The sequence below is a fragment of the Halichoeres trimaculatus genome, unplaced genomic scaffold (assembly GCF_033239565.1).
Source record: "Halichoeres trimaculatus isolate MK-OKI-2021-1 unplaced genomic scaffold, fHalTri1.1 fHalTri1_scaffold_15, whole genome shotgun sequence".
In the NCBI taxonomy this organism is placed as follows: domain Eukaryota; kingdom Metazoa; phylum Chordata; class Actinopteri; order Labriformes; family Labridae; genus Halichoeres; species Halichoeres trimaculatus.
Window position 1 is genome coordinate 24,449,687 of NW_027437193.1, and position 12,175 is coordinate 24,461,861.

Below are 12,175 nucleotides of genomic sequence, written 5' to 3' on the forward strand. Positions count from 1 at the left end.
TTGTCTGAGGCCATGTCAGAGTCACATGACCAGCTTTTGGATAAGCATCAGATTGCTGTAACCATGAATAAGATGGTGTATTGAACTTCTCTAGATGTTAATGTTTAATTATACATTTGATGGTTTTGTTTTTTTAGTTTCGCAGACTTTTTCCAATATGAAATTAAAACTAGAAAAACACTCAGAGAACACAGACCTCTGCGAAGCTCACTGTGATTCTCACGCAACACTTAAGTCCTACTTTAATGTTATACTTCCTTTCAGCAGACTGTTTGCTACAATTTGGTGTTAGTTGCAGGTTTGTACCTGACAATGTTGAAAATCATAATGACCCGGTACATATTTCATATTCCAGATCTCAGTATCCAGAATATTGCCAGGATCTGGATCGTACTTTTACATCTGTCAGAAATTATGGTGACCTTGTCTTGTGTTGTTTTGCAAAGCAATCTGACCATTTATGGTGGAGTTATATACACATATGGTGAAAACGGCCCTGATAAAGAATCCTTTAAAGAAATACTGGATCCAGACGGTGATCCGGATCACCTCCAAAATTTAATCACTTCTTCCTTATCCCATTTTCAACATTTCCTGGAAATTTCATCAAGATACGTTTGGTACTTTTTGAGTTATGTTGTTCACAGGCAAACAGACAAACTCCCAAAAACATAACCTCCTTGGCGGAGGTAATTAAGCTAAAAAATGAATACTGGCTTACTTTAATATACTTCTGTTGCAGTATTTAAATCATACGCAGCACACTTGTGACAAAGATCTAAACAAACCTCAGATTTATTAACTCCAACATCCATCTGTGGTGCTCTTTTTATGGCTTGTTTAGTTATCAATATGCCTGATAAATAAGTCATTACACATCCATTAAATGCTCATTTGTCTCTTTTCCTGTTTTAGTGTTGAGTCAAAAGCTTATCAAAGTGCAAACCAAACAAAGAAGTCTTTCTCCTGATTCTTTGTATTGTGTAGGTTACTCCCTTCCCAACAATGTGTCTGTGTTTATGCGTCATGTGATGCATACTCTCTGTATTGCCAGCAAGGATATTTGTCGTTTTTTGAGTTCCATGTGTCTCGAACCTGCAGCCATTTGTCTTTGGCTCGTCCACCAGACATACTTCTCTGAAGTGTTTACCCCGGGTACTTATAACACTTAGCTTCCATGTCGTCCTCTGGAAGAAAGTCATGCCCATTGGGATTTTTCACTTTGCACCCGCTTGGATCCAGGTGTGGTCCTTGGCCTTGTGTTTATGCCGCCTGGGGTGATGCTTGACGCCAGACATCGACACCACATCCAAACAATGGGCTGTAAGTTCTGCTCGCTGCTCCTCAGCAGGTTAATCATTAGGACCGTTAGCCAGGGTGAATGAGGCAGTGATACGTCTTCGCTGAGGCCTCAGTCTAAACTCTCTTGTTCTCACTCTCTTGACGCTCACTTCTGCTGTTTCTCTTGGCTCTTCTTTGCAGATTTTAAAATGTAAACGAAAAAGATTAGTGAGGTAAAGAAGGCAACAAAAAGACTTCTCATTTTCAGCAATTCAGCAACACCTGATGGCTTCCTTTTTCCCGTGTGGGTTGCAGACAAGATAAATAACTGCAGTTGTAGTTAACACTAAATCATCTTTGTTGTGATTTTGCTTTTCTGCAAGTGTAGTGTGAAACAAAATGGGACATTCCAGGACATTTCGAAAGCAGAATATGAATAAGTATGGGAGTTATGCTAAATTCTGAGGCGCAGACAGAAATATACGACACATTTAAAACTGGAAGCGTGACCGCAGCACAACAGCTTGTGGAACATGGTAGGAATGCTTGCAATGGCTAAACATCCCTTTTTTTCACCCCACCATCACAGGGGTGCTAGCCACGCAGGGAGACGAGCAAACCATCGCCTACTTCACTTAACTTCAGGAGAATGTGCTTGTTTGAAAACAGCATTCCTCCCTGAGTGCTTTTATGGGAGACTTTCTACATACACACGCATGCCATCCTGCACCCTGTATGTCTGTGTCTCGCAGATTCACTCCCCTCAAGATCACAACAGCTTTTTTCCCTCCATAATCCCATCCCCACTGGCTGATTGTTCACTCCTTATCTGTGGCTGAATAAACGGAGAGAGGTGTTCTCTCCTCCAACTGCCTCAAGACCACCTAGATCGCTAAATTCAAGAGCTGCATGCTGAAGTCTGTGGCAGTTTGTTAGTCTTTGTAGGTGTAATCCCCAGGTTTCTGTGTCTTCAAATGTCTCGGTTTCATTATTTGATGACATCACCTTCCTGTGTGAAATACACATTTTTTGTAGCGGCAAACCCAAGACGAAGTCTGTTCAGTGGGCAGAATTTACACTGGTTATTTGTCTCTCATTCATGCCTAAGAAAGCAAATATCCACAAGTGATTTTATACACTAACTTTTTTAGGCAATTCACTTTTTCCAAAGTGTGAGGAGTTGATACACAAATGTACAACTTAACATTTTGCAATGTGTTTAATCCATCTTCTCCCTCTTTCTTTTCTCTACAGAAAGAGTAATAGACAGCATTTTAACCATCACGAAAAATTATGGATTGGGAGAAGAGCTGGACAGGTAAATATCACAACTCGCTCACACTGACAAGAAGTCTATTTGGGGTATTTATCAGGTGTTAATTGTATCAACTTCTGACTCTCTTTCTCTGTAGTCTCCCCTGTAAAAGATGTGTTATTGTGGGGAACGGAGGCATCCTGTTCAACAAATCTCTGGGCTCCCGGATAGATGAATACGATGTTGTTGTCAGGTAGGATGACATCACAGTACAATTTAACACAGCAATAGTCTTTCACACACTGTTTTGTGTATTACTATATGACACACCTGTTCCCAGCAAAATGTTAGGAACATGACACAAATTTACTGTAAGTGGAAGTCTGAGTGTATAGATCTAAATCCACAAATTGTGATCTTTTCATTGTCGTCTTTGGCAGGTTAAACGAGGCACCAATAGGCAGTTACAGCAAAGACGTTGGGACCAAAACCACCCTCAGGATAACCTATCCAGAGGGAGCCATCCAGAAGCCTGAAAACTACGAAAAAGACTCCCTTTTTGTTTTTTCCGCTTTCAAACCACCGGACTTCAAGTGGCTCAAACACATGGTCTTCAAAGAAAAACTGGTGAGTTTATTTTTGCGTCATACAAGGAATGAAAGTTAGGATCTTGACCAGTATAAATACACCTGTAAGGTCTTATAATAGCAACTCATAACCTTTACTTCTGCTGACAAATATAGACAAAGCTATCATGGGTGTTTAACTTGGGTTTCAACAGGATGTGGATCTGTCCCTACTCTACAGGGATTTTCTACTTGTCTGGGTGTCAAAATGTGTTTGGATGTCTGTGTTGTTGGCCTTTTTTAGTGGTCTAAACTCTGATCACATTCTGTACATTCCTTCCTGGAAGTGGAAACTGTTTTGTTTAAGTGGGCAGCATGAATCTCTGTTTTAGAATAGGGATGTTTTGGATGCTTTGAATGTGGAAAGAATGTTTAAAAACGGCAACACCTAGCACCAGGGATGAGTATGAAGAAGCTGTGCTTGTTGGGCACCTGCACTTGATTGGTCGGTTCTAGAGTCCAGTTGAGCTGGCTGAGATGTTTTTTTCATGAGTTATACTGACCTGGTTGATGACAAATTTGTTGGTGTTCTCTAGAACTGTTTTGATTTCTCATTCCGGGGAGGGGCTGTGAATTGGCCTCTTAATCTTTAGTAGAGGTGTCCCAGTCCGATATTGATATCGGATATCGGTCCGATATCAGCAAAAAAACAAGTATCATTATCGTATCGGAATGCATCTAAAATCTCCGATATAAGCAGTTTCTGTTACCCATTGGTTAATAATAAATGGGTCAGTTTTTCCTCATACCCACTGTTGTTGACTACTGTTCTTTGTTTGAATAATATCACTTAATCAAGCCTTTTCTAACATGACAGACATACTACAAAATAAGTAATAAAAGTATGCATGTTTAATGCTGATATCGTATCGGATTAATATTGGTATCGGCCAATACTCCATGCTGCTGTATCGGTATCGTATCGGAAGTGAAAATGTAATATCGGGACATCCCTAATCTTTAGACTTGGAAAGTCTAAAGCTAGCCTCGATATTTATACATTTATATAAATATATATATATATATATATATATATATATATATATATATATATAAACATATATATATATACATATATATATACATATATATATATATATATATATATATATATATATATATATATATATATATATATATATATATATATATATATATATATATATATATATATGTATATATATATTTATATATATATATTTATATATATAATCCCGGGATATATATATAACCCCATATATAATATATATAATCCCGGGACAGACCCCCAAATAACCGAGACAAGCCATCCCACTTTTTGGCACCCTTCCGCCGTAGGGGTGCCAGACTAAACTAATCCGATCTTGGAAGATGGAGCTACAACACTACCAATCGTTGATTGGTCAAAAGAATTGTCACTTACCGCACAATAGCGGCTGCATTTCTCTTATCAGCACACGGCCTACTCTGAAGCCAAGCTTGATTGCACTTTGTATCAAAGAGCCACGTGCCAATCACAAAGAGGACAAAATGCTGGATGTCTCCCATCGTTGCTCTTTGTTTACTGATTCGCGTTTTTCTTCTTTGTTGTATTTATTAGCTAGCACACTGTGTCACGCTGCTATGGCGTCACACTATTACGTTACTGATGCAGCTGTCAGCATCCAGCTTACATGCCGCCTACCACGAGGGGGCACAGTTGGCTGTGGAAACGCAAACAGGACCAGGTTTAACTGAGCCAACCTGTACCAAACTGCACTGATCTACGCACGGACTGCTTGGTGGAAACGGGACATAACACTTGTGTAGCTCCTGTGTCCTTTATTATGCATGTGTTGTCTCTGAAGTAGCTCCAGTAAGCCTTTACACTTTGTTTAATAGCATCACTTTGATGTTACATTGAGTTCATTCATCCCCTGGACTGTGGGAGTACTTAGTAAAAGCTTTATGGAGTCATGAAAGTAATGGCTGTGGTATTTTCAGGGACCACACTAATGTTTCCCTCAGCCCATTTACTACAACGCTTTCCACTGTGCATTGTCTTTGACCATTCTCTAAGCCAGACAGTATTTAAAGTTTAACATTTTGTGTTGTGAAAGTTTTTAGAGATCATAATGACACAGGCAATACCATGCTTATTATGGCAGAAAACAGGCTTGATAGAGCAAAACATTTCTTTTAAAGCGCTTCTTCATGAAACTAAGGAGTGAGAAAACTGCTTTTTTTTCTGGGAACAGCTGTGCAAGTTTGAGAGAAGTAATTGCCTGACAGATTTTCTACAAGGTGACATTTGTCAAAACTGTACAGTCAGGACGGAGGAGAGTATAACAAAGAGGAAAGGACAATAGCATTACAATCAAGGATGAAAAGGGCAGTCCGTGGCCAGCTGAAACCAAGCGATGGTGTGAATTTGGATTAAAGGTGGAGAGAAGAGAGGAGAGAGTGGAAAGGCCAAAGGGATAATAGCAGGGGAAAAGAAAATGAGCAGTGGAAGCATCGGTAAAGTCAAATGAAGGAAAATAGCCTGCTTGGCTGGCTGATGGCCTCCTTAACCTTTGATAGGGCCCAGATTTTTCTGGTGTGTCAGAGGGAGAGGACAGTGGAAATGGCTGCCCGGGATAATTGATCTGGCCTCTGGCTGCAGACTCAGCTTTGATCTGCTGAAGAAAGAAGATTGTTTCTCATTGGTTGAGAGTTAAGGAACAAAAGAAAGCAGGGTCTTTTGGTCAAACTTGATGTTAATATGGAATAAAAAAACGGGCAGATGGTCGTGGCCATTGGAAGCTCTTCTTGGCACACAACAGTGAAACCGAAATTAGATTGCCTTCAAAATCAGTCGCACTTACACCTGCACACCACAACCAATGACGTTTAAGGTCAATTGATTTTCTTTTAATTTCCTGGATACTGACCAGCTGGATAAAATGCTTCAGTCTGATTGGTCAAAAGCCAATAAAAAGGTTGATTTACTCTTAACAGCTAAATGAAGCAATGAAGCCAGAGACAACCTGATCCCACACGTCCAAGAGTCCTGCTCATTTCTCCTCTGCTTCTTAACACTGTGGCAAAAATGTGAAAGTCTGTTAGCATGAGGCTAAACAACATGGAAGATAAGATGGAAGTCTGTCTCTTCCCTTGTGCTGTGATTTCAAGACTCAAGTTCCCTCTTAATACCCTTTTATTCTCCTTCATGAGCCGTGCTGACAGCAGGCTCCTCTGTCTAGTTTTTTTTTAATCCATGTCGTTCGTTGTTTTGGTTGTTGTGCCAAACCAAACCGTTTTTACGGCAATCACAGGAAGTGCTGACATTATGGAGCGTCATCTTCCATAGAGAAAACAAAGAAGTGTGCCGTTGATTTATGAGTGGATCAAGTAACATGGAATTTAAGGACACAAGTTGCTTGGAGGCAGTGACAAATACATGTTAACCTGGCAACAGTATCTGTTTTCTGTGGGAAGTGGATTTTAAGTGTTTACAAAAACATGAAAGGTACTAAAAGTCCTGTTAAAAGACTTTATCCTAGCTTCATTGTATGTGACTCACACACAGGGTGCACTAATGCAGTGGAAACATAAACATAAAGAGGTATCTGTGAGTGTGTGTGTGTGTGTGTGTGTGTGTGTGTGTGTGTGTGTGTGTGTGTGTGTGTGTGTGTGTGTGTGTGTGTGTGTGTGTGTGTGTGTGTGTGTGTGTGTGTGTGTGTGTCTTCTGTGAGCTGAAGGACACATTTCCAAAAGCTCTGACTCATAAATGTCACATTTATTTACTATGTTTTCTATTATTTTTATCATGTCATCTAGATAAATACTGAGATATTTTGTCAAAACAATTATTCTGGAGGACATAAATCAAGAAATCATCTAAACTAAGTTGCAAGCCCCCCCCCCAAACACACACCGACACCCACACACACACACACACACACTGTATGTATTTACTTCTCCCCAGAGAAGACAGAATGTAACCTAAGACGTTGCTTTGTGTAACCTGCACGCTCACGGCTTCGAGGGAGGCAAAGCCTTTCACTTTCCTTCTGCGGTTATAAAAGCAAGTGCATGTCTCCTTCTTCTTTGAAAGGTTAGTGGGTGGTACACACACAGTTGTTATGCAGCCCCAAGTGACTCATCCCGCCAGTTGTCAGCATGCTCGACGATTCTTTGCTATTGTGGCTTTTCAAATGCCTACAGCGATCTTGGATGGCTGAACAGAATACCAATTAGCGAGGCAATTTCCCAATCTGTTATTTAGTGTTTTGTACACTCCCATAAAACACACAAACAGTCACACACACACAAGAAAAGCCCTCCCACTCACTCAAGCACGCACCGACTCATAAACTTCAGGGCAAAACTGAAAAACAGCCAGATTTGCCGCGCTGACCTTGATCATGCTCTGACATTGCAGGCATGGTTCTCTCTCTGAATGTGTCTCACATTTTAAACCAGTGATGCTCAACTCCACACACACACAATTATAGTAATGCTGCATCACAAGACTTCCAGTTCCCATAATCCTTCATTACCGCAGGTCTCCATGATTACAACTCTGTCACTGCACCTTAAAGTCTAACCCCACACATGCAGCCGCTTGGTTGATTGCCCAGTTACTTTATGTTTACAAGTGTGCTCAAACATGATTGTCACAAGTGCTGATATCTTCTCTTTTCATTTTCATCCACTCTCAGTTTCGCCCTCGTGCACGGACCGCATGCACGGGGGGCCCATCCACAAACAGCCGCAGTTGTTTGTATATGCAGGGCTATTTTCAAACAGAGCCAGTGAAGGATATACAGCCGGTGGTAAACACGGGGTCTGAAGGTGGAGTGTCGGTGTTCTATCTCCTCTGTTTGTTTACAGGAGCTATCTGTGCTCTCTACAGGCCAGAGAGAGAAATGATGGATGGAGACAGTTTGAGGAAGAGGGCACTTCTCCTTTAATAGAAATCCATCCGGGGCTCTCAATCAGAAGGATCAAATATTGTAAAAAAAGGCAGTGATTGAAAAACACTGTTCCACAGAAATCACCAATCAGCTGACGATCACCATACGAATCCCTTCCTGCTGGAATATTGTTTCATAGCAATTACTGTTTATCCCCCTGTGGCACCCAGGGGTTCCAGTTTATAGACATGCCACTCTAGCCTAACAAGTTTATGGTAACTCTATGACGGAAGATGCAAAGTGGGGCAGAAATAACAGCTTCATGGCTTTTTTTAAGCCCAAACATGTGTGCAGAAGCCCAAAGTAGCATGCATACATGCGTTCACAAACATTTACATGCTTATAAACATGGATTTTGAGCATGATCCAAGTGACTAACATACGGTCCGGATGTCACTGATTACCGCGAGTGTTGTGTTTCAAATATGAGTCACCTACCTCGCCTGCAGTGATTAACACTGCAACCTGCACTCTGGATATTTTTGTTTATTCAAAGGATGTTGTGTAATTAACTATTTATGGAAGTTTAAAGAGAACTTTGACTTGTGACTGATTTGTTTTGTCGTGAGACACCAGCATGTTCTGTCGCCGGACCAAAGCAGTGACCTGTTTCTACCCTGAGACCTTGTTGCACATAGTTTTCGGGGTCACAGTGTTGTCAAGCTTTGCCGCTGTTTCCACATTGCCGTCATGGGAGTGTGAATACAAAGGTTTCACACACTGGATAACCTTAAAGCAGCCAGGAGAAGAGAAACCACGGTGACCTAAATGAGGGCAGAGGTCTTGGTATGTGTGAAGAACAGAAAAGGGCAGTCGGTGAATTCTCTGGATTCCTGTCGTATAAAGGAATATAATAACCAAAGCTATCCAGAGTTACCGCTCCTGATTAAAGGAGCAGCTCGTCAGCGTCAACCACCTACTTTGGAAAAACTCTCTACTTTCAAACATTCCTCCTGAAATGGTTCCTCTTCAGTGGAGTACTTATGTGGTGAGACACTGCAACTTGTAAACTTAAAAGTCCAACATGTACACAGTGCTAATGACCTCCAGACAACCTTAATTGTGATCGTTAGCAGCTCAGAGGCTGCTGCCGTTTTTGTTTTTAAATTGCTCTAAGTCTACCTTCCGGACTCCACTCCACCTCGTTTGAGTTGTCCTCTACATAAACATCAAACACAACCACATCCTCAGGCATTTCCATCACACAAGAGGCCAGATAGAGCAGAATTGTATGATCAACATGAGATTAATCTGTAGAATGCACAAAGAACTTAAAACCCATACATGAACCATTTGCGGTTTCTACTTGTGGTGAGAGAAAGCTGAGGTTTGTTTGTGTTTGCCACCTATAAGAGCAGCAGCAGATGAGAAACTTTTCCTTTCCCTGCTCATATTCCAGCTCACTGCTCCACATTTCTGCCCTCCCTCAGGAACTATAAACTCAGCTATCTGCCTGAGTCCATACGCAGAGTTTAAAGGTGAGCAAAGCTTCACTGAAAACCCCAAATACAAGGTCCAGACTCAAACCGAGCTGTTTCTGATTTGATTTTTTGTTGGTGAAGTGAAGCACAGATGCAGTTCAGTTTTTTTTTTTACTTTTTATGCTACAGGAAAAAGATGCTTGTCCCCCTGTTTATGATCAGCCAAGATCAAGTCTGTCACCACAAATGGCCCACATTAACTTTCTGATGCTTTCAGTTTTTTAGATGACATAACAGTTTGAACAGAGATGCTTGAGGGGAATCTGCAGTTATGTTTCTAAGAACCAACATTCCTTGTTTCAGCACTTGTTTCATCTGTTCTTAACTCCCAGTCTCTGTCAGTCCACATCACCTTTTCATGTTTAGAGCCTCCTTTGTCTTAACATTTAGTCGGTTCCTGTCACACTTGCTGAAATTGACGTTCTCTAGTCTTGTGCTCTCTTTTGGTAATGCTTTATTTTGCAGTGATTTACCTTTAGCTGTTGAGGACAGGTACATTTAGCTTTTTCAAAGCTTATGTTTTAGATGTGAACATAAAAAATAGATTTGACAAAGAGAAGGCACAGAACCTGAAAACTATCACAAAATATTCACTATTGCCATTTTTAGACTTCAGAGATGTCTAAGATCTCTTAAACACTACACTAAAGCTTGTGTCCAGATCTGTGTTAATACATATCAGTTTATCCATGCTGTGCTGATAGGGGCCTATCACAGATAAATTGGCAATCAATCTATTCTGTGAAGTATCTACTTGCAGCATAGACGATTTAGGAAACAGTGCTCTGAGGGATGTAGAAATCCATACATGCTTATCCTTCTGATTTGGGCAGAACTCACTTGTGGGAAATGGGTCACAAGACCTGGCACCAAAACCAGACGGCAATAGGCATGCACAAACCTCTCTACCTGACAAACCTGTGCGTCACTCCTGACGGTAGCAACAGCTCTCTACTCTGCTTTGCTGTACCCATTTTTTGTAAGTGGTGTCATTCTTTCCTTTATTTTTCTTTTTACAATTTTAAAGAGAGGGTGTTCTTCTTTTCCATATGTCAAAGATGGATGTAAAGTAACAACACTGGATGTTCATTCTAAACATATGCAGTTTACAGACCTGCCCGCAAACTGCTCGAATAATGAGTTCTTACACTACAAAAAACTGAAATCTTATCAAGTGTTTTTGTCTTATTTTCAGTGGAAAATACCTTTTTAGACTTAATCTGAGCCACGTTCACCTGACCATTCCAGAAAAATGTCTTGTTTCAAGTTATTGAAAGACAAAAATGAGGTCTGAGTTGCTTAAAACAAGTCAAGAAAATCTGCCAGTGGATCAAGAGAAAAGTTGCATGTATCGAGACATTATTCTAGTTTCAAGCAAATTTTCTTGTTCCATTAGCAGATTTTTTTTTACTTATTACAAGTATTTAGACTGCATTTTTGTCTTAAAATAACTCAAAACAAGACATATTTCTGGACTAGTCAGGTGAATGTGGCTCATCGAGTATAATTAGACATTTTTTACTTAAAATAAGTCAAAAACACTTTATAAGATTTAATTTTTTTTGCACTGTAAAGGCTCTTCACAGGAAATAAGAGACCTACTGTGAAAGTATGAGGCTGTAAAAAAAAGAATTCTTTACTAGGTTAATGTCTGCCTATAGCTCTGCCCATGACAGGCCTCCAGAGGGCTGGCCAATCAGAGGGAGGGGGGTTTGTCGAGTAGGGAGCCTTAAAGAGACAGCAGCTCGAGCAAGGTTTTTCAGACCAAGAATTTAACATAGGTCTTCTAGGAAGACTGCAATTCTGTGATTTCCCTGTTTGATTAAAAAAAAAAAAAAAAAAAAAAAACATTTGCTCTGTTGAAGCCGGATGTGGACGCACGTCTTAACACTAGTGAAACTGTTCAGCCCCAGTTAATCACCTTGTGTTTGAGTCGTTTCAGCCTCTCTCCAGCCTTATCTCTGCTTATCTATGCAAACAGTTAAATCAGTTCAGGGTTGTTTAACAGGTGTTTCATTGCTGTGCATGGGCTTATGTACACACTTGTGTCCAGTATCCCCGACCGATTAACCACAGAGCTGTGACAGGAGAAGGGAAAGAGCATTTCCTCCTGTTACCACAGCCCAGCAACAACACAAACACTACAGATACATGCTTCTGTTCTCCTCGAGCTACGATTTGTCAGGGCTCAGTGAGGGCTTTTGATAAACTCGAACACATTTTAGAGATTAGCAGTTCACAGAGGTAGAAACTTCAGTTTGTTTCCTCTGTCAGTACCAGTACTACAAAAACTTTTTAGAAACAGAGTTTTTCATCACTACTATTGAATGTTTTTAAACAGCACTGGTGTTATAGGTGTTGACACTATTTGCCAATACATCAAGATATCAGGTGCAACTCATCTCATCTCTGTACGCCCCTCTCCATGATTGCTCTTTCACTTCTCAGGGCCACCTGTACTTTTCTGGTAGTCTGAATATCTTCAAAGAGATCCCCACCCCTTGACGTTTGTTTCTACCTACATGTCAGGTCACTGCAGTTTAAAGCCAGGGGTGTGTGTGTGCCTTGTGTGTCATTAGCCTCTCTCCTTCTTAGAATAAAGAAAAAAATGCA

At 40.6% G+C, this 12,175-nt stretch overlaps 1 protein-coding gene across 4 annotated transcripts in view; it reads left to right on the top strand.

Moving 5' to 3' along the window:
* The window catches only part of st3gal3b (ST3 beta-galactoside alpha-2,3-sialyltransferase 3b), a 45,360-nt gene that overhangs the window by 21,313 nt on the left and 11,872 nt on the right, over nt 1-12,175 (top strand). For all 4 annotated transcript variants that reach the window (XM_074688275.1, XM_074688277.1, XM_074688278.1 and 1 more), the window contains 3 exons: nt 2,536-2,599; nt 2,694-2,789; nt 2,977-3,163. In XM_074688275.1, coding sequence (XP_074544376.1) covers nt 2,536-2,599; nt 2,694-2,789; nt 2,977-3,163 — 347 coding nt within the window. The remainder of the gene's footprint in view (nt 1-2,535; nt 2,600-2,693; nt 2,790-2,976; nt 3,164-12,175) is intronic.